Source organism: Onychomys torridus, chromosome 22 (genome assembly GCF_903995425.1).
Source record: "Onychomys torridus chromosome 22, mOncTor1.1, whole genome shotgun sequence".
Taxonomy (NCBI): Eukaryota; Metazoa; Chordata; class Mammalia; order Rodentia; family Cricetidae; genus Onychomys; species Onychomys torridus.
This window is the reverse complement of record NC_050464.1, coordinates 29,809,503-29,831,357: the sequence shown is the minus strand read 5'-3', so window position 1 is coordinate 29,831,357 and position 21,855 is coordinate 29,809,503. Positions and strand designations below refer to the sequence as shown.

At 49.6% G+C, this 21,855-nt stretch overlaps 1 protein-coding gene across 6 annotated transcripts; it reads right to left on the bottom strand.

Moving 5' to 3' along the window:
• Window positions 1-327: 327 nt before the first annotated feature.
• Morn3 (MORN repeat containing 3) lies at window positions 328-21,618 on the bottom strand. 6 transcript variants are annotated; one of them, XM_036171577.1, is made up of 9 exons: window positions 15,771-15,988; window positions 14,461-14,564; window positions 11,714-11,768; window positions 11,044-11,223; window positions 4,799-4,956; window positions 3,194-3,353; window positions 1,791-1,975; window positions 1,537-1,620; window positions 328-351 (listed from the first exon to the last, which is right to left on the bottom strand). In XM_036171577.1, the coding sequence occupies exons 4-8, from the start codon at window positions 11,186-11,188 to the stop codon at window positions 1,543-1,545; spliced, it is 726 nt and encodes a 241-aa protein (XP_036027470.1). In that variant the 5' UTR covers window positions 11,189-11,223; window positions 11,714-11,768; window positions 14,461-14,564; window positions 15,771-15,988; the 3' UTR covers window positions 328-351; window positions 1,537-1,542. The 6 variants fall into 6 exon arrangements, with proteins under 6 accessions (XP_036027470.1, XP_036027472.1, XP_036027473.1 ...); XM_036171579.1 differs by lacking the exons at window positions 328-351; window positions 15,771-15,988 and adding an exon at window positions 21,559-21,618 and having other exon boundaries at window positions 786-1,620; XM_036171580.1 differs by lacking the exon at window positions 328-351 and having other exon boundaries at window positions 786-1,620; window positions 11,044-11,499.
• Between the last annotated feature and the right edge of the window lie 237 nt (window positions 21,619-21,855).

The window sequence follows — 21,855 nt, the reverse complement described above, 5'->3', positions numbered from 1 at the left end:
CATGTAGAGAGAGGGCCTAGTCCAGTCCCATGCAGGCTTCACTTGCTGAGAGCTTTACGGACAGACATTGGTTGAGCTGAATCATTCCTTTGTAGTGTGTTCAATGTAGCATGTTGAGCAGGGCATATCGAAACAGGAGGCAGAGGCAGGCGGATCTCTGTGAGTTCGAGGCCAGCCTGGTCTACATAAGTAAGTTCCAGGACAGCCAGAGCTACATAGTGAGACCCTATCCCCCCCCCCAAAAAAAAAACAAAATAAAGCCAGGCAGTGGTGGCGAACACCTTTAATCCCAACACTCAGGAGGCGGAGGCATGGAGATCTCTATGAGTTCGAGTGATCTACAGAGTAGCCCTGTCTCGAAAAAACAAACAAAAGCATAGTATGTTTAGCAACATCCCTGCACTCAGATTCCAGTAACATTCTTCTCTGTCCACCATGACAACCAGGAGTGTCTCCAAGCAGAACCAAATGTCCCCAAGGAGCTGGGCGAGAGCAAGACTCCTGGGTGGTTTTAAACTACTGTCTCACAATGCTGCCCCTAGTGAGTGTGTAGCCCAGGCTAGCCTCAAACTCAGAGATTCACCTGCCTCTGCTTCCAAGTATGTGTAGGTAGGGCACGGGCTGCCACAAGTATCCTGTGTACTCTTGGCTTTTAATCCTCCAGATTCCTGTCTGAGGCTAAGGAGGGTGGCAGAGAGCAGCCTCACTGTCCTCTCTGGGCTAGCTCAGAGGGGGTGGAGCTGAAGCCACTTTCTTGCTCCACTGCCTCGAATCCTCAACACACACACACACACACACACACACACACAGTGTGTCTGGGGGGGGGGACCCACACAATTGGTGAGGCTGCCTCTCTCCTCCCTTAGGTTCCTCCCACCCCTGCTTAAGCCATAGGTCCTTGGAGCAAGGCCACCAGGGTTTTCTTTATTTTCGTGCACTCTGATATAAGATCATAGGGCAAAGGCTTTAAACAAGTGGGTCCCCGAGGCCAGCCAGGGAGAAGCAATACCCCACCTCCACTGGCAAAGAATGCCCTAGTGTCTGGAGGAGTGGGGGTGCCCACTGAGGGAGCCAAGGGCGTGCCCAGAGTCGCTGTTTGCTCCTCCTGCAGGAGCGCACCGGTCTGAGCAGTTTGGTGACAAGGGCTGGCGCATCTCCTGAGCCTTGATGCGCTCGCTCTCTACAGGCGGCAACGACGCTGGAACTAGTATTAGAAACAGTCACAGACACCCTCTCCCTGAAGCCTCACAATCACCCCATTCCAGGCCTCATCAAGAGTTGTGCCCGTGCAGGCCAAGGGCCCACAGCCTTACTTAAAGAGCCTTAAAAAGGGACAGAGCACCTGACTTCAGCTCAGTGCCCACCTCAGGAGGCTGAGAATGCAACTCAGGAGACCTGGGCAGGCCTGGAGTGCACTTGCTCTTCTAGGAACATGAGTTTCAAAGAGAAGCAGGAGGAGTTAAGTGATACCAGCATTGTTCAGGGACCCAGAGCTGCCTCAGCCTCGTCACAGATGGCAGAAAGATGTCTTCTCACCTGGCATCAGGTATCTTCTTCCTCTGGGTTCATCAGAGCAGCTATTGCTTCCCTCAGCACACCATCTGGGTCTTGAACCTCTACCTGGACGGCGGCAGGGGGAGGGGATCGCTCGGTTGGTTTAAGGGGCATGGAAGGCCCCAGGATACCTTGCTAGAGATGCTGTGCTTGGAAACAAAAACCTCATCTCGAGTGCCTGAACATGTGGGGCTGCAGAGGCTGGTTTTTGGCTCTCTGGCTTCAGGACCACCCACCTTAGGGATGGGGAACTGGGTGGGCTTCGGGGCCTCATCACGGCCAAAGTCAATCATGGTGCCACACTTGGCCACGTCGTCCACCCAGAAGCCTTCAAACAGCTGCCCACGGTCCAGGTGAAAGAAACGCCCATGCCCGTTCTTCATGCCTCTCTCCCAGCTGCCCTCATACCGGTTCCCGTTTTCTAGAGAAAGGACAGGAAAGCTTGGGTGCTGTGTGCAGGGAAGCAGCCGGGACTATCAGGGTGGGCCACACCACTCCTAGCTGCTGACAGGGGTGTGATAGAGAGTCATTAGGCACTAGACAGTGGGTATAGTGTCTAGCTCGACACCAACATCAACGGCGTTTAACCTCAATCACTTCAAAAGGTTTATTTTTTTTGTGGTTGGAGACAGAATCTGGCGCATGCGCACACTCAGCGTGTCCTCTGCCCCTGGGGCTATGGCTCTTAAGGTCCGATTTGTGGGTTTTGTTGTTGCTTTTATTTTTGTTTTGTTTTGTTCTGCAGTGCTAGAGGCTTTGAGCATGGGGCTTTGAGCATGCTAGGTAAGTGCTCTACACCCCACCACCCCCCAGCCTATGTAGACTAGGAATTCGGAGCTCCACCTGCCTCTGCCTCCCAAGTCCTGTGATGAAAACCACGTGTCATCTTTTTTAGACAGCCTTTTGCGACCTAGCTAGCACAGGCTGGCCTCCAAGTCGAAGCAATCCTGCTGATCCCAGGTGTTAGAGACCATGCGCATCTCCCGTTTTTTATTTCCTTGAGTGTGTTTGTGTAAAGTGCAGGCACTTGTGCATCATGGTGCAATTGTAACACACATGCAGAGGTGAGAGACAGCTCTGGGGAATGGTTCTCTCCTCTCACCTTGTGGGATCCAGGATCAGACCCCGTCAGGTCCCTGTGGAAGTGTCCTTACTCACTGAGCCATCTCACAGGCCCCTCTCATTTATGAACATTTTAATCACAAAATGTTAACCATAAGGAAACGGGATCACTGTTCCAATAAATTGCCTAGGGGCTCACGCCAGGATCTGAATTCGTGCAAGCTTGCCCGGAGTCCAGGCCGTGAGAAATGAAGCGCCTAGAACATTTGCTCGGCTCAGCACGTGCTCACTAAACGCAGGTTATGCGTAGTGGAACCTCACTGAAGGCAGGCTTGGCTAAGGAGTCTAGGGCCGACCAGACAGACTGACCGCCGAAGCCCTCCCAGCTGACCCAGGGCCTCAGCTTAGTTGGATCTCATCGGAAGTTGGAATATCACTTTCTCAGGGCCAACAAGACTAGAGAGAGTTACTATGGGACCTGGCCGGTGGGGCAGGGGAGTCTGGGGCGAGCCCTTTCCGGGACGGGGCGGGGCCCAGAGGCGTTGGGGGCGTGGTTTCACGGGGGCGGGGCACTCACTCAGCCGCAACATGCCCTCCCCTTCAGGCTTGTCGTTCTGCCACTGGCCCTCGTAGATGTTGCCATCGGGGTAGTACATGCGTCCCCACCCGCTGCGCTGGTTGCCACACCACTCACCCTCGTAATAGTCCTTGGATCCGAAAAACTGGATCCCATAGCCCTGCAAGCAGGAAGATGTCCCACCATTTGCCGGGTGACCCAAGTCTCACACCTGAGCGTCCTCCTACAAGTAGCCAGTCATTCAAGCAGAGGTGAAAGAATTCTAGAACTCTAGCCCGTGCACCGCCGCCTTCCTACAGCCTGCATGGGTTTTCTCTCTTCTGTAGTCCGCTTATCTCTGGCCCCACTTCCGTACACCTTCCATACAGCCACCAGGAGGGTATTTTATAATCCATAGGATCACCCATCCCACTCTCCGATTGCAATATTCAGTGACCTCCTCAGCTGTCTACTTAGAAACATAAATGTGACATCTGAAGACCAACCGCAGGAAATCGGGGCCTGCTGGAGATCACCTAGGTGGCTGGGTTAAGTAGCCTAAGTCTGTCCCTCAAAAACCTCAATGCCACTTCTCTATTCTCTTCCCGTCCCAGGGCAGACAAGACCTGCTGCTGGATACCTTTGTTATCCCTTCCTTTGACCCGTCTACCTGGCTAGCTCCCTGCTTCTTTGGGTATGACCTCCTGCCCTGTATTTTCTAGGCTAAATGACTCCATCTCCCAGCCCCAGGGAAACCACATAAAATGCAAACCATTTAAACTCCGTCTTCCCACTAGGAGCAAAGAACATGAAATCTTGGGCTCTGAAACTTGGCTACACTTGTCCCTCAATTAGTAAAAGGGAATACCAATGGTGATACGCTGTTACAAGAGTCAGTTCATGTACCACTAAAGTAACTGCCCAATAGCAACACTGTTATAATTATCAGGCTCCATAGCGAACATCCATCCAAGTTTTTAGAATGAATGTATCTGCAGAAGTATGGACATTTGTGGACGGAGGATTGCTCTCTGTTAGCCTCTACCTCCTTCTTCCTCTCTTGCCCCATGGCCAAGGGTGTGGACCCTGCTCTTGCTCCATTTTCTACCCTTTCCCTTTCCAGTCATGGTCTCTCTATGTAGCCCAGGCTGGCCTCCAACTCACTATCCTCCTGCCTCCACGTTCGTAATGCTGAGAGTGCCGGCCTTCACCTGACCTAATTAGACTCTGCTTCCTAACCTCCCATCTAACCAACAGTAGGATCCTCAGAATGGGGTCCCAGGGAGAAGAAAGCCCGGAAACGAGGGGGAAGAGGGTGGAGGAGCCCTTGCCTGCTGCCTCCTAGTAGCCATGGAGTTTTTAAAGGGTTCCTCCCTGGGGCCCCCACATCTCTTGCTTCCTGTTTTCTTGGTTTTGTTTTGAGAAGCAACACAATTTCCCCACCCCTTCCTTCTCCCACCCACCAAACCACTGGTCCTCCAGGCTCTAGGTCCACCTCCCACCTTCTCCCTACACACACACACACACACACACACACACACACACACACACACACACAGAGAGAGAGAGAGAGCGCGCTTGGCTCTCAGCCTAGCCTACGAACAAGGCATGCTGGGAACCACTCACCGACTTCTTATCGCCTTTCCACCAGCCTGAGTACACCCTCTGGTACTTCCCCGTCTTTGGGTCAGGACGGCTGAGCGTGCCATAGCCATCTCTCTTCCCAAACTTCCAGTCCCCTTCATAGATGGCCCCACTCTTCTTCCAGACCTGTGTTCCTTTCCCTGGTGACACACGGATGGATCAACACTGTAGATGGTGGCCACCCAGAGGCTGAAGGCCACATGCCGGTACAGACCTCAGGGACTTCTGCCCTGAACAGTTTCTTCGGAACTGGAATAGAGTCTGTACCTCCTTGTTAGACTGTAAGCGTAAGGAAGAAAGGAAAGTTCCATAGCTGGGGGGGGGGGGGGGGACAGTGATTCTCCTGCTCACGGCCTAACAGCCAGACTGTGGATGGCAAACCTCCAGTGGAGATGAGGCTGAGGCAGGAGGATGGTGAGCTCCAGGCCAGCCAGGGCAACTTCTAGAGACTGCCTCAAAATAAAGAAAAGAAGAGACCGGGGAACGGTGTGACATCCTAAGTGCAATCCTCAGCAGTGAAACATACAAAGAAAAGAGAAATCCTGTTGTCTACAACATGGGTGAATATGAAGGGCATTAAGATGGGTGAAATAGGCCGGGCAGCGGCGGCGTGGTGCACACCTTTAATCCCAGCACTCGGGAGGCAGAGCCAGGCGGATCTCTGTGAGTTCAAGGCCAGCCTGGGCTACAGAGGGAGATCCAGGACAGGCTCCAAAGCTACACAGAGAAACCCTGTCTCAAAAAACGAGGGGAAAAAAAAAAAGATGAGTGAAACAGCCAGGTGGTGGTGGCACACACCTGTAATCCCAGCCCTCAGGAGGCAGACACAGGTGGATCTCTGAGTTCAAGGCCACCCTGGTCTGCAGAGTGAATTCCAGGACAGCCAGGGCTACACAGGGAAACCCTGTCTTGGGGGGTTGGGGAGTGGTTGGGAGGAGGAGAGCGAAATAAACCAGAACTCGGAAAGACAAATACCAAGGGATGTCACTTTTATGTGGGCTCTCAAACTCAGAGAAATAGAGAATAGAATGATGGGTACCAGGAGCTGGGAGGAGAGAAAGAGGGAGATGAGGGTCAAAGGCTGTAGCATACACTTTCAACATAAGGTGTCTACGTTTTGGAGGACCAATGTACAGCATTGTGATTAAGTTAGTAATTAAATCAGGCTGGAGAGATGGTCCAGCCAAGCAGGCTAGCCATGCAAGCCTGAGGATGTTATTGTTTGATCTCCAGCACCCACAGTGGAAGGAAAGGACTGACTTCCAAAAGTTTCTCATGTGCCATCTACACACATGCTGTGGCAACGATTGTCCTTATCTATACACATTATACATGCCTGGATTTATGCTCTGCTGGGACTCGAACCCAGGGCCTTGTGCATGTCTGGGAAGCAATTTACCAACTGGCGGCTACATCTTTAACCCCATATTATGGATTATTTGGTTTTTGTTGTTGTTGTTGTTGTTTGTTTGTTTTTTGAGACAGGGTTTCTCTGTGTATTGTTTTGGTGACTGTCCTGGAACTCACTCTGTAGCCCAGGCTGGCCTTGAACTCACAGAGATCCACCTGCCTCTGCCTCCCGAGTGCTGGGATTAAAGGTGTGCGCCACCACCACACAGCTGATATTATGGATTTTTGAGACAGGATCTTATCCTATTTCCCAGGCTGCTCTTGAACTCATGATCCTCCTGTCTATGCTTCTCAAGGGTTTGGATTACAGCTATTGCTACTATCCCTGGCCATAATCAGTCTGATTCCAATGAATAAATCTAAGGAATGAATGAATGAATGAATGACCACGAAGGAAAGCTTTGTAAGCAAACATCCATGTCAAGTCTGCACACAGCATTCCTCAACTCCCAGGTTGGCCCCTTAGCAGGCTGGAATTTTCTGTCCCCTTCTCATTCCCTGAACAAACTTACATCAAAAGCTACCGGCAGGCCCCAGAGAGGGCTGGGAAAGGTGGTCTGGCTGCTTACTCAGGGTTTCTGAAGGGTGACCAACCACCGGAACAGTGAAAGTGGGGTGCCTCCCAGTAGGGGTGAGGACATGAAGAAAAATGTCCTTGACATACGGGGTACCCCTCTGGAAATGGTTCTTGACTATGAAGAAAACGCCTAGAGGAAGTTGTTGGTCCCTTGGTGTCAAGTGTCACCCACTGTCCCTGGCGTTTTCTCCACCATCTTCTGGCCACAGCCTCCAGACTGAAGAAGAGAGCATATGATCTGAGCTAGGGTGCAGCCAATCAGAGTCTTTTCCTTAGATTTTTATTGGGGGGGCAGGGTTGAGACAGGGCTTCTCTGTGTAGCCCTGGTTGTCCTAGAACTCGCTCTGTAGACCAGGCTGGTCTTGAACTCAGAGATCTGCCTGCCTCTGCCTCCTGAGCTCTGGGTTTTACTTGGATTTTTATGGGATCCAGTGCAGGGCTTCACCTGTGCCAGGCAAACTGTCTGTCACCATTAGCCAGTTTTATGTTAGCTATTTGACGCAGAGTAGAGTCACTTTTGAAGAGGGAGAAAATGTCTCCATTGGATTGGGCCTGTGAACAAGCCTGAAGCATTTTCTTTCTTTCTTTCTTTCTTATTTATTTATTTGTTTGTTTGTTTTTGGAGCTGAGGATGGAACCCCGGGCCTTGGGCTTGCTAGGCAAGCACTCTACCACTGAGTTAAATCCCCATCCCCAGCATTTTCTTGACTGGTGATTGGTGTGGGAAGCTCCAGCTCACTGTGGATGCTGTCACCCCTGTGTTAGTGATCCTGGGTGCCGGGGGTGGGGTGGGGGTGGGGAGTCAGGCTTGAGTGGGGATGGCTGGAGAGATGGCTCAATGGTTGGGAACTCCTGCTGTTCTTACAGAGCATCAGGGTTCAGTTCCCAGCACCCTTGGCTTACAGTTCTCCATAGACATAAACATGCTGTACATACATACATACATATATACATATATACATACACACATACATACATACACATCCATACATACATACATACACACAAACATAAATACATACACATATATACATACATACATGCATACATACACATACATACATACATACACATATACATACATACATACACACAAACATAAATACATACATACACACATACGTACATACATACATCTAAAAAGAGAAAGAAGGCTGGGTTAGTAAGCCACAAATAGCAAGCCAGTAAGCAGCACCCTCCATGGCCTCTGTATCAGCTCCTGCCCCCATGTTCCTGCCTCCAGGTTCCTGTCTCCAGGTTCCTGTCTCCAGGTTCCTGCCTCCAGGTTGCTGTCTCCAGGTTCCTGTCTCTAGGTTCCTGCCTTGAATTCCTGTCCTGACTTTCTTTGTTGTGGAAGTGTAGGTGGAAATAAACCCTTTACTCTCTAAGTTGCTTTTGTTCGTGGTGTTTTATCACAACAATAGAAACCTAAGGCAACCACTGAGCTACATTCTTAGCCCTTGAATTCAAAGTTTTATTTATTATTTTTAAAGATTTGTTTTTCTATATGTGTCTGTGAATATGCCTTATGACTGTAGTACCCACAGAGGCCATTAGAGGGCGATATCACCCCGGGGAGGTGAAGTTACAGGTCAGCTACTAGATGTGGGTGCTGGGAACTGAACTCAGGTTCTCATATTTTCTTTTTGTTTGTTTTGTTGTTATTTTTGTATTTTTTGGTTGTGAGCCTAGCCTTTAACGGCTGAGCCATCTCTCCAGCCCTTGTTGTTATTTTTAAAAAAGATTTATTTATTTATTATGTATACAGAAGAGGGCGCCAGATCTCATTACAGATGGTTGTAAGCCACTATGTGGTTGCTGGAAATTGAACTCAGGACCTCCGGAAGAGCAGTCAGTGCTCTTAACCTCTGAGCCATCTCTCCAGCCCCTTGTTGTTATTTTTGAGACATGGTCACACTGTGTACCTCGGGCTAGCCTAAAGCTTGCTCTGTAGCCCAGGCTGTCCTACAACTCGCAGATCTCCCTGCCTCTGCCTCCTGCGTGCTCAGCTTAAAGCTGTGCACCACCACGACCAGTGAACAGTATTTGCTCTTAACTACTGAGCTATCTCCCAGGCCCAGCCCTTGGGTTTTTAGATCTAGAGCAGGTAGGGCTTTCCGTCCTATCTCAGTGGTAGATAGAGCCTTTGCCTAACAATATTTGAAATATTGTGAAATAAAATATTCACATTGTGAGATAAAAATTTGATCTAGGTTATTCCTGACAAGGGCGGACTCACCCTTCATCCAGCACGTGTTTGGCACACACAGTGCTGACTAGCCTGTTCTCTTCTTTTTAACCACGATTGTCCTGGATTCAAGAAAGACAGAGCTTGGGGCTGGAGGGATGGCTCAGTGGTTAAGGGCACTTGCTGCCTTTGTAGAGGACCTGGGTTCTGTTCCCAGCATGCACTTGGCAGGCAGCTCACAACCACCTGTCACTCCAGTTCCAGTGGGATCTAATACCCTCTTCTGATCTCCATGGGCACCAGGCACTCACATGGCATATATATATATATATATATATACACACACACACACACACACACACACACACACACACACACATACACATCGAGGCAAAACACTCATGCACATAAAATAAAATAAATCTTTTTTTTTTGTTTTTGTTTTTTGAGACAGGATGTCTCTGTGTAATTTAAAATAAATCTTAAAAAAATTTTTTTTTTTAAAGACAAGGCTCACAATGGTTCATGAGGCATAATATACTTGCTGGGTAGTTAGCTAAACAGGCACCTAAGTCTGTCTATCTGTCTGTATGTGTGTGTGTGTCTCTCTCTCTCCCTTCCTCCCTTCCATCCCTCTTTGGTTTGTTTACTCCATTTTTGAGACAGGATTTCAGTAAGCAGCCCCAGCTGGCCTGGGACTTTCGATGTAGACCAGCCTGGCCTTGAACTCACAGAGATCAACCTGCTTCTGCCTCTGGAGTGCTGGGAGTAAAAGTATGAGCCACCCCAGCTAGCCACTAATCTCTTTTTCTTCCTTCCATTTTTTAACTTCATTTTGTTTTGAGATAAGGTCTCTTGTATAGCTCAGGCTGGCCTTGAACTCACTATATAGCTGAAGCTGGACTTGAACTCCTGGTTTTTCTGCCTTGTCTTCCAAGCACTTGGGACTACAGGAATGCACCATCACACCTGGCTCCCCACCACCACCACTTTGTTTTGTTTGAGAGAGGGTCATAGCCCAGCCTCAATCTTCCTACCTCAGCCTCTTGAGCCAATAACTGGAAGACTAAAACCACACCCTGTCCCGGCCCACTTTCTCCCGATGCCCTCTCTGCTCTAGCTACACTGACTTCGAACACCTCAGTGTTCGGCAATGACTACCTCAAGACTGTGGCTGGTAGGACTGGGGTTCTAACAGCGCAGGCTCATGGATTCTAGTGTAGACAACCCAGAAGGGCAAGAGAAGAGGGTGGTTAAGTCCGGAATGCAAGACTGGAGTGACAGACACTATCTTTTAATAAAGCTCCCCCTTCCCCCCCCCCCCCCCCCCCCCCCCTTCTCCATCAGGATTTGCAGTGTATGACCAGAACCCCTTCGCCCCCTGCTGGTCAGGCCTGAGCCCAGGCACACAGGAGTCATCACGGAGGCCCTGTTACTTCATGAGGTCACACTGGTCCTACCTGTGTCCTGAGGCCCAGACCCTGCGCTGCACCTGCAGTGGAGCATCCGGGCTGAGGGTGAAGCCCAGAACCCCTACTGCAAGCCAGGAGGCTCTTATCATGTTGACCTTTGCTCCTGTCAACCAGCCCCAGGCTCAGCCAGCCTATCAGAAGCTCCATTCCCCACAAGTTGGGCTGGTTTCTGAAGACTCTTGTATCATTGTCCCTCGACCCTTGCTCAGCTGAAGTTGTGGCTGAGATGGGCCTCAGAGCCAAAGCATGGGAGGGCCCCTTGCTGGTCCTGGTCAACATTCACACCCTAAGGAGGTACAGCACCATATGTCCCTAATGAACTCGGTACACTGCTTTTGGTTTGGGTTTTGTTTGTTTGTTTGTTTGAGACAGGGTTTCTTTGGGTAGCCCTGGCTATCCTGGAACTCGCTCTGTAGACCAGGCTGGCCTTGAACTCACAAAGATCCACCCGATTCTGCCTCGAGAGTGCTGGGATTAAAGGCATGGGCCACCACTGTCTGGTTGGTTTTGTTTTGTCTTGCATTGCCCGCCCACTCTGACCCCACACTGACCCCTGACCCCTCGAGGATCCCCGGCTCACCATGTTTCAAGTTGTCCTTCCATTCACCCACATAGTGGTCGCCGTTCACAGCATAGACTTGGTGCCTCAGCCCGTTCTTCTGGGCTTTCCAGTCCCACCCTTTCCACAGGGGCTCTGATTTTCTTGGGCACTTGGTGACCGGCATGTCGGCTGCTTCTGCGGTGTCGGAGGGTGCTGGTACTGGTGAGAGGTAGGAGCTTCAGGGGCTCAGCGTATCCCGTGTATCTCTGGGATCCTGGGGCTTCCTGGGGAGGTGCCTGCCTGTGTCCCAGTAGGGCAGGTCATGTGTGTTCTGAGTCCCCAGGGCAGGTGAGCAGCCCTCAGTGGGGATCCTCCTGTGCTGTACTGACCCAGGACAGCCCCCTCTCTTGCATTCTCCTGGGGCCCTTCTGTGGGGATGTGATGGCACAATCCCTTGGGGACCCAGGGTTTGTGATGACGTCAGGGAGAAGCTGCCTGGAAAGAATGATGGTCACACACTTAGTGACTAGATGGACCAATCAAAAGGGGTTTTTTTTTTGGAAGAGGAGCCCAGTAGGAAGGATCAGATGGTGGCAAGTGCTGGGACCGCTCCAGGAGAGTCAGAGGGTATCAGGCAGACGGCTACCTTCTGCACACACTGCAGGAACATCCCTGGTCAAGCACTATTACCTCCTTTGGTCCTACTTACCTGGTAGATAGAACAGATGGTAAAGCTCGGGGGTTGCCTTTCAGCTGGGACAATCCTACAAAATAAAGAGACTGATCCCAAGGTGACCAACTCTCCCTGACTGAAGGGTTGACTATACAGTGGGATCTCTCAAAAAAACACAGTAGGAAAGTCCCCAACATCTTTCCACATCTGACCTCTGACCTGGACTCTGCTCAACCCCCTGGCTAGCCTCTTCTATGGCTATCTGCTAGAACCTATAAAGAAACAGTGGGTGGCCCAGGGCCTCCTCCCGGTGTCTGGGAACCCCCATTTGTGTTCCTCGCATCCCCCAATCTCCCCAGAATCTCCAGAGAGGACATTCATGTCTTCCCATCTATCGCCATGGAGTTTGCTCAGGGGTGATTTAAAAAAAAAAAAAAAAAAAAAATGGTCTTGTCCAAATCCTGGGGAAGCCTGTTCCCCCTCAACTCCATAAGTTCTGAGCTGCACAAATCTACTCACATGGGCTTGGGGATTTAGCTCAGTGGTAGAGCGCTTGCCTAGCAAATGCAAGGCCCTGGGTTCGGTCCTCAGCTCTGGAAAGAAAAAAAAAAATCCACTCCCATGAAATCTTGCACCAGCAGCACACACGGGTACTGCCAAATCAAAATCACCTCAGGGATGAGCCAGTTCCAGGAGATCATGGTACCTCAGCATCTACTCAAAAGCATGTGCTTCAGGTTGTACACGGTGCCTGCCCCCTGTGCCGTTGTCCCCACAGAAGGGACCATTCTTTGCTCACACTTTTTTGCTACCCAGTATTGAAACTATTTATTTATTTGGTTTGTTGTTGTTGTTGTTGTTGTTTGTTTTGTTTTTTGAGACAGGGTTTCTCTGTGTAGCTTTGCGCCTTTCCTGGAACTCACTCTGTAGACCAGGCTGGCCTCGAACTCACAGAGATCTGCCTGCCTCTGCCTCCCGAGTGCTGGGATTGAAGGCATGTGCCACCACTGCCCAGCTTATTTGGTTTTTCAAGACAGAGTTTCTCTGTGTGGCAGCCTTGGCTGTCCTTGAACTCACTCTGTAGACCAGGCTGGCCTCGAACTCACAGAGATTGCCTGCCTCTGCCTCCCTAGTCCTGAGATTAAGGCGTGCGCCACTACAGCCGGCTAATTTTTTTTTTTTTAATGGAGTCTTGCTATGTAGCCGCAGCTGACCTGGAACTCCATAGGCAGACCAGGCTGACCCTGGTAGAGCCTCAGATGGGGAGTGGAGCCTTGAGAGAGGGGCAGTGGTGGCGCACACCTTTAATCCCAGCCCTTGGGAGGCAGAGGCAGGCGGATCTCTGTGGGTTCAAGGCCAGCCTGGGCTACAGAGTGAGATCCAGGACAGCCAGGGCTACACAGAGAAACCCTGTCTTAAGAAGGAAGGGAGGGATGGAGGGACGGAGGGGGAGAGAGAGAAAGAAGAGATGGGGCTATGATGTGAAAGGATTTTGCTCTTGGCAGAATCCTGGGGTTACCAATCTGCTTTTGCAATATCTTTATAGGTCTTCAAGACTACCCTTTCCCACTGAACACTACCCTGTTCAGTACCGCTCTACTGCCGTTCTCAGTAGAGATGACAGGTACCATGTCTTTCCCGTTTCTTACCGCACCTGGTACCTGCACACAGCAGGTCCTCAACTAAAGGACAAAGGGGACCCTGGGAGTAGTAATGCAACCTGCAGTCCTAACTGTCGAAAAGCTGAGGCAGGGCTGGAGAGATGGCTCAGAGGTTAAGAGCACTGGCTGTTCTTCCAGAGGTCCTGAGTTCAAGTCCCAGCAACCACATGGCAGCTCACAACCATCTGTAATGAGATCTGGCGCCCTCTTCTGGTCTACAATCATGCATGTAGACAAAACACTGTATGCATAATAAAAATAAATAAAATGTCTTTAAAAAAAAAAAAAGAAAGAAAAAGAAAAAGAAAAAAGAAAGAAAAGTTGAGACAGAAGAATCACCATGAGTTTGAGATCAACTTGGGCCACAGACTGAGAGCCTGTTTCAAAAGAGCAGGCATCAGGGCAGGAGAAGGTGGCTCGGTTGTTAAGAGCACCGGCTGCTCTGGCAGAAGACTTGGTTTGGTTCCCAGCACCCAGATGGCAGCTTGCAGCTCACCATGTCTGTAACTCCAGGTCTAGGGAATCCAATGGTGGCACATGAGTTGTGCACAGAAATACACATAGGCAAGACACCCATACACATAAAATAAAACATAAATGAGAGATGAGCAAAAGTTAAGGGAGATATTGGTGCCATAACCCCAAAGTGACAGTATGTGCTGGGCTTACTCGGAATTGTGAAAGAATTCTGCACTAGAGTCCTGTATGATGTCAAAAATACCACTTCATCTGTGTATCATAGATTCTACTCTTTTTCTTTTCTTTTTCCTGAGATAGGGTTTCAGCCCTGGATATTCTAGAACTCACTCTGTAGACCAGGCTGGCCTCGAACTCACAGAGATCCGCCTGTCTCTGCCTCCTGAGTGCTGGGATTAAAGGCGTGTACCACCACCGCCACCGGGCATAGATTCCCCTCTTTTCCCCCCATTTTTAAGAACGTCAGGAAAAGAAAAAGTGGACCAGAAAAGAAAGGCTTGCAAACTGCCCAGGTTGTTTTGTTTCTAAAGAAAAGAGAGAGAGAGAGAGCGGTGACCTGTGTGGACACTGGAGGGCCCGGGCACAGACAGCGGGGCGTCGTTTCTGAGCTCCAGCCCCCCGCCCCCCCGCGTCCACCTGGCTCACCTGTAACAGCTTTGGGCTTCACCTTCAGCTAGAGTTGCGCGGAGTCTGCGCCCCTGGAGGTTGTTATGGCAACAGCAAAGCGAGCTGGCAGTGTCCGCCTCTTCCTGCAGAAGAGAAGCAGCGGGAAATTTTAAGGGTAAGGAAAAATCCTATTTGTTCTTAGTCTCTAGGACGGCTTCGAGTCTCTTTGGGAAGCTCTGGAGACCGTCTCCAGGGAAATTGCATAGCACACATATTACAGAAGCAAGTTCTTGCTCTGCTCACCACGCTCATAGCTTACACTAAGGCCTCGAAGACCCGGGAAGACCTGCCTAGCCCCTCCACTATTCTCTTTGAGCTGTTCCCCTAAACCTCACACTCAGCCCCCTGCCTGAGTTACAGACTTGCTTTCCTGCTGTTCCTGGAGACTGAGCCTCAGGCTTTGGGCTCTGGAACCCATGCAAGGACATCTCCCCCTACACTAAAGTGCGGGTCTTACCGTCCTTTCTTTCCGAGCGTTGTTCAGACATCAGCCCCTCACCAAGGAGTTCTCAGAACCACCCTATGTAAAATTGGAATCTCCACGTGTTTCATCCCTGTTAACGCTGTTAAATGTTTAAGCACGTAGCACCGCTAAGACACCCGCCCATCCCCCAACCACCTACAGTTATCCATCTCTAAATACAAAGGTTTTTGCATTCTCAGTTTTGTTTCATTTTGTTTCTCTGAGACAGGGTCTCACTATGTAGCTCTGGCTGTCCTGGAACTCACTCTGTAGACCAGGCTGGCCTAGAACTCACAGAGATCCGCCTGCCTCTGCCTCCCGAGTGCTGGGATTAAAGTCATGTGCAACTACACTTGGCCTCACTCTCACTTTTATCTTGTGAGAAAAGAAAGGAAGGAAGGAAGGAAGGAAGGAAGGAAGGAAGGAAGGAAGGAAGGAAGGAAGGAAGAAACAGTAACACCCAAACCCTCAAACATAAAAAGAAAAAAGAGAAGCCAGTGAGATGGCTCAGTGATAAAGGCACCAAGCTTAGTACCCCTGAGTTAGATCCTTGGGACATACACGGTGGGAGAGACACACACGGTGGGAGGAAAGCTGACTCCTGCAGGTTGTCTGTCTGTCTCTGTCTCTCTGTCTCTCTGACACACACACACACACACACACACACACACACACACACACACACGGAATACGAATTTCAAAGACACAGGAAAACACAGCTGTAACATACAGCGCTACTTCTCCTTCCTGCACTCAACCGGTGTGGCCATTCTTGCCTAATCTGAAAGCAGAGAAGGTTTTGTAGGCTTGTATTGTTGGAACTCACAGAGATGCACCCGCCTCCGCCTCCAAGTGCCGGGATAAAGGCGTGCGCCACCACGCCATCCTGCCTCTTTGGCCTTTCTCATTCCGCCCTCAGCCTGCTGACGCCCTCGGAGAAAAGTGAGCGGCTCCTTATGTCCCTGTGATTTTAATTCTTCACAGGAATTAACTGTTTCCAAATGCCTCTCAAGTACTCAGCTGGCCCAGCTAGGTTCTAGAGCCTGCCCGGGCTTAGACTGGTTCTCCTCATAACATTCTACTTTTCCCTCAGGCACCCAGCCAGCCGCAGCAGCCAGCCTTTACCCTGGTACAAATTGTCCTTTGGCCATGGGCCCTGTCCCAGGCCTCCATGCCACCTGCTGAGTGGAACCTTCAGATCCAGGCACTCATCCTTTCTAGGTCAGACACCAACCCACTGCATCTCAGTTCCTCACTGTGAGAAAGCTTCTTGTTTCGGGTTTTTCAAGACAGGGTTTCTCTGTGTAGCCCTGGCTGTCCAGGAACTCACTCTGTAGGCCAGGCTGGCCTTGAACTCACAGAGATCCTCCTGCCTCTGCCTCCCGAGTGCTGGGATTAAAGGTCTGCACCACCACTGCCTGGCTTTCTGATGGCAATTTTTAAAGATTTATTTTTATTTTATGTGTGTAAGTGTTTTCCCTTCATGGATGTCTCTGTACCGTGTGAGTGTAGTGTCTGTAGAAGCCAGTAGAGGGCGTCAGATTCCCCGGAACTGGAGTTACAGACAGTTGTGAGCTGCCACGTGGGTGCCGGGAGTGGAACTCGGGTCCTCTGGAAGAGCAGCCAGCACTCTTAACTAGTGAGCCATCTCCCCAGCCCTGGTGGCAGTTTTCGCAAGTCCATAAGTAGGTCCCTTGGATTGGCCAGTCAGTATATCACTTTTGGGAGTATCCATCTCAAACCCTCTTTTGTTGCCGTTGTTAAAGATTTTAAAAAAATTTTTATTTTATGTGTTTTGAGTGCTTTGCCTGCATATATAAAATGCACTGCCTGCCTACCTGTTGACTGCAGAGGCCAGAAGAGGGAGCCAGATACCCTAGAACAGTTATGCCTGGTTATAAACCTCCATATTGGTGTTAGGAACCAAATCCCTGTCCTCCATAAGAACAGCAAATGCTCATCACCTCTAAGCCATCTCTCCAGACCGAAAATACATTTATAATAATCACTTGCCAGATCTACAAAGTTGGCATTTGACCAGATTCTTCTCAAGGACTTCATTTACAAAAAGAAGGGCGGGGCTACCACGTATCGTCCATGGAGAGAGGTTCCCACACACACTGCATATTAATGTTTCCTTGGGGAGGCGTGGTCCTGTAGACATTAACTGCTTCCAAAGCTTTGGCTTAAGGCTGGATTCTATTCCCTAACAAAAAAACCCAAGACCTCATTCAGAATTGTCCAGATTCACTGGGCACCTTTCATGCTTAGTGTACAACCTAAAATGTAATGGAGAATGGCACTTCCTGGATCAGGACAACCTGGGTGTCAGCCTTCCCAGAACTACCAGGAAGGACCTACCTGTCTGGACCAGCGAGTCTCCTTGAATACAATGGACAGAAGGTGGAAACAGCCCAAGTATCCATCGATGGGTGAATGAATAAACAAAACACAGTCTGTCTCTACAACAGAATATTGTTTGGCTATAAAAAGAACGAAGTTGCTGGGCGATGGTGGTGCACACCTGTAATCTCAGCACTCGGGAGGCAGAGGCAGGTGGATCTCTGTGAGTTCGAGGGCCAGCCTGTTCTATAGAGCTAGTCCAGGACAGGCTCCAAAGCTACAGAGAAACCCTGTCTCAAAAAACTAAAAAGAAGAAAAAAAGAACGCAGTCACGACATGGATGAAACAGGATGCTGAGCGAAAACTTCTGCACACCAAAGGACACTAATTATATCATCCCATTCATTGGAAGTATCCATAGTAGACCAGTCCCTCCTTAGAGAAAGTAGAAAAGTGGGCGCCAGGGAGTAACATCTAATGAGTGGAAGTTGTTGTTTGTTTTGTTTAGACAGGGTCTCACTGTGCAGCTCTGGAGGGCCTGGAATTTGCTATGTAGACCAGGCTAGCCTCAGTCTCATAAGATCAGTCTACATCTGCCCTCTGAGTGCTGGAATTAAAAGTGTGTGTCCTGCCAGGCGGTGGTGGCACAAATCTTTAATCCCAGCACTCAGGAGGAAGAGGCAGGCAGATCTCTGTGAGTTCGAGGCCAGCCTGGTCTACAAACAAACAAGTATGTGTCACTGCCCCAGGCCTCAACTCTGTGTGCATGGCTGAGGGTGACCTTGGATTTCTGAGCCTTCTATTGCCAGCTCCCAGGTGCTGATGACAGGCCAGGCTAATTGGGGCTTCTCTTTTGAGGGTGATACAGTTATGCTAAAATTGACTGTGGTGATGGTTTCACAAGTCTGTGAGAAGACTTAAGGCCAACTGTATACTTTCAATGAGTGAATTTTATAATCCATGAGTTATATGAATTATATCTCAATAAAGCTGTTTATCCAATCTTCCACAAAGAAGGAGCACCCTCTAGAGGCTCTCAGAAGTTCAGAGGAAATCACAGGCCAACTGGCTTGTTTTTTCTTTTGAGACAAGAACTCACCTGACTGGCCAGGACTCTCTTTGTAGACCAGGCTGGGTTCAAACTGAAAGAGATTCCACTGTATGAGTTCTGAGATTAAAGGAGTGCATCAATATGCCCTGTCAATTTTTGTTGGTGCTGAGCATGGAACCTAGGGCCTTGCACAGGTTAAGACAGTGTGTGTACCACCACCAAGCTGTAGTCTTCCATCTCTCCCACCCCCTCCACCCCCCCCCTTTTTTTTTCCGAGACAGGGTTTCTCTGTGTAGCTTTGCGACTTTCCTGGAATTCACTTTGTAGAACTCACAGAGATCTGCCTGGCTCTGCCTCCCAAGTGTTGGGATTAAAGGCGTGCGCCATCACTGCCCGGCTCCCCCTCTCTTCTTTTTGAGATTTTTTTTTTTACTAAAAAAGAAATCACAGAAATATTAAAGAGAGCAATACAATATAGTTTTGGGGAAGGGTGGTGGTGACACATACCTTTAATCCCAGCACGGGCAGAGGCAGGGGCAGGGGGATCTCTGAGTTCGAGGCCAGCCTGGGCTATAGAGTGAGTTCCAGGACAGCCAGGGCTGTTATCCATGTTACACAGAGAAACCCTATCTCAAACAAACAAAACAAAACAAAACAAAACACCCCACAAATGCCATCACTGCCCAGCCATGAGTGGAATTTTTTTTTTTTTTTTTTCTGACAATGTCTCCTGTATGTAGCCTACACTAGCCTCAAACTTGTTTTATGGTTGAGGACGATCCTAAACTCCAGATCCTCCTGTCTCCATGTCCCAAGGGTGTAGATTACAGGTGTCTACCAACATGCCCTGTAGTGTATCACCTCTGGTGAAGACCAGCTCCCCCTTGAGCTTTCTCCTTCAAGAATAATGTCAGAAGTCCATTTTAACTACGTGGGCACCTCCTAGTGAGGCTGCAGATTTCCTCCTCTCCAGCCCCCTCACCCCACCTCACTCCTTTGTCCCTAACCTCTGTGACGCTGGCTCTATGGAACAGGACAGGTTCACAAGACTTCCCTACCCTAGAAAGTTCCACTGTGCAGAACTGCCTTTGCGAGATGGGCTTTGTCTGCTGGCCTCCAATCCCTTTTTTGCCCATTTGTCTGTCGTCTCTCTCTCTCTCTCTCTCTCTCTCTCTCTCTCTCTCTCTCTCCCCAGACAGGTTCTCACGTAGCCCAGGCTGGCCTTGAACTGGTTGCTCTTGACTCTGTCTCCAAAGTGCTGGGATTAGAGGCAGGCGCCACCATGCCTGGACTCTCCAACATTCTTTAAAAAAAAAAAAAAGAAAAAAGGCAGCAAAATGCTCTGTCAAAGCCAAACATAATGTCTACGGGGATAAGCCAGTGGAAATTACAGTGTTCAAAAATAGTTGTCAGGCAAAGCAATAGAACTAATAAATTATCCCAAGAGAAAAAAAATGCATGGTCTCCCTAGCAATTAAAGAAATGAAAATTCAAATAACTCTACTATACTATTACATATTGTCTAGACAAGGAGAAGTGCGTACAAGAATGGACCATAATATCGGCTGTCCTATGGTCTAAGAGAGCATTACACACACCTGGCCTTGCAATTAGATAAATCCCTCTGAGGAACTTTCTGGAACTGCTGTTTTATGAGTGAAGAATGCCATTTATGGACTATTTATTCAATACAGGATTAGAAGGCAGCATGATATATTGCACTTATATTCTTTAATAAAACCTTACTTCTTGGGCTGGAGAGATAGCTCTGTAGTTAAGAGCACATACTGACCTTGCAGAGGACCCAGGTTCAAGTCCCAGTACCCATGTTAAGTGGCATACAACTGCCTGTAACTCCAGCTCCTGGGGATCTGATATCTCTGGTGTCTGAGGGCACCTGTAATCATAGGCATACACACACTAAAAAAAAAACTACTTCTGACAATCCCGTGAGACTGGTGGGTATTGTCTGCATTTTAAAATTCAGCACACTCTTAGGCTCACGGGTGAAAGTAACATTTCTAGAATAAAAAGCAAGGAGATAAGGTGGCCAAGATTTAGTGTCAAACCTCTTGACCTTGGAAAGACCACCAAGAATGTCATCCTGATTGGCATTTCATAGAACTACATTCAAGGAAAGAGTGGTGTTGGGTATGGTAAGAAAAAAAAATTTTTTTTTTGACACAGGGTTTCTCTGTGTAGCTTTGGAGCCTGTCCTGGAACTAGCTCTGTAGACCAGGCTGGCCTCGAACTCACAGAGATCTTCCTGGCTCTGCCTCCCGAGTGCTGGGATTAAAGGCATGTGCCACCACCGCCCGGCCTAGATAATTAATTTTAAAAAGCATTTTTGAAGCCAGGCATAGTGGCAATTCCAGCACTTGGGAAACTGAAGCAGCAGTATCATAAATTCAAGGCCAGCTTGGCCTACAGAGGGAGACCCTGTCTCAGGAGACAAAAAGCAAAGGCTGAGGAGGCAGCTCATTGGTTAAGAACTGCTCTTCGAGAGGACCTGGGGTCTGTTTCCAGCAGCTCACTACCGGCTGATACCAGTACCAGGGGATCTGACGCCCTGTTCTGGCCTCCTCTGGCATAAGGAACACACATGGTGCATAATGCATGCAGGCGAAACACCCATACACATTAAATATAAATAGTAAGTGAAACATTTGGTTGTACTCAACCAAACATATTAAAATGTGAATTTAAAATCTTTACACATTAAAAACGTCTGGCCAGGCGGTGGTGGCACACGCTTTTAATCCCAGCACTCGGGAGGCAGAGGCAGGTGGATCTCTGTGAGTTCGAGGCCAGCCTGGGCTACATACAGAACGAGTTCCAGGACAGGCTCCAAAGCTACACAGTCTGTTTAGTTTTTAATCACAATAAAGTAAAACTATAAATCTAAACCACAATTAGGTAGCACCCGATTCTGGCTCTTTAAAAGCGGGGTTGTGGAGAAAGCGGTACACACAAATCAGACGGCTGGTGTGGCTGACGTCATAACCTTCGTGCTCGTTTGAAATGAGCATGCGTACAGCTGGCTTCCACGATCGCCGCGGTCCTGCTGTCGGTGCGCATGCGCCTGGTGCCCCGCCCACCCATCCCCGCTTGGCTCTCGGCTCCGCCTCTTTGCGTGGGCGGAGTCAGTCGCGTGAGTTCTCTAGACCCACCTGGTCCCGCGCAATTACCGGGCCTAGCCTCTTTGCACATGCGCACTCACCCACGCTCGCCTGGGAAGCCGCGGCAAGCCCGCCCCGCCGGGTCTGGCGCCTGCGCTCTGGACGCCCTTAGCGGAAGTGGGAGGGGCGGAGCCGCGCTTCTTCGCGGAAGCTGAGGAGGGCGGGGCAGGAAGCGCGGCACCGGTTCGCGGCTCCGCCCCTGCTGCCTGGGGCCCTTCCAAGTCACGTGACGACCGGAATCTAGACGCTGGAGCTACTTTCCGATTTTTAAAAGGTTTCACAAAATTAGCCTTGTCTACGTGAAGGAATTTTTTTCTTTCACTTTTTTTTTTCCTTTG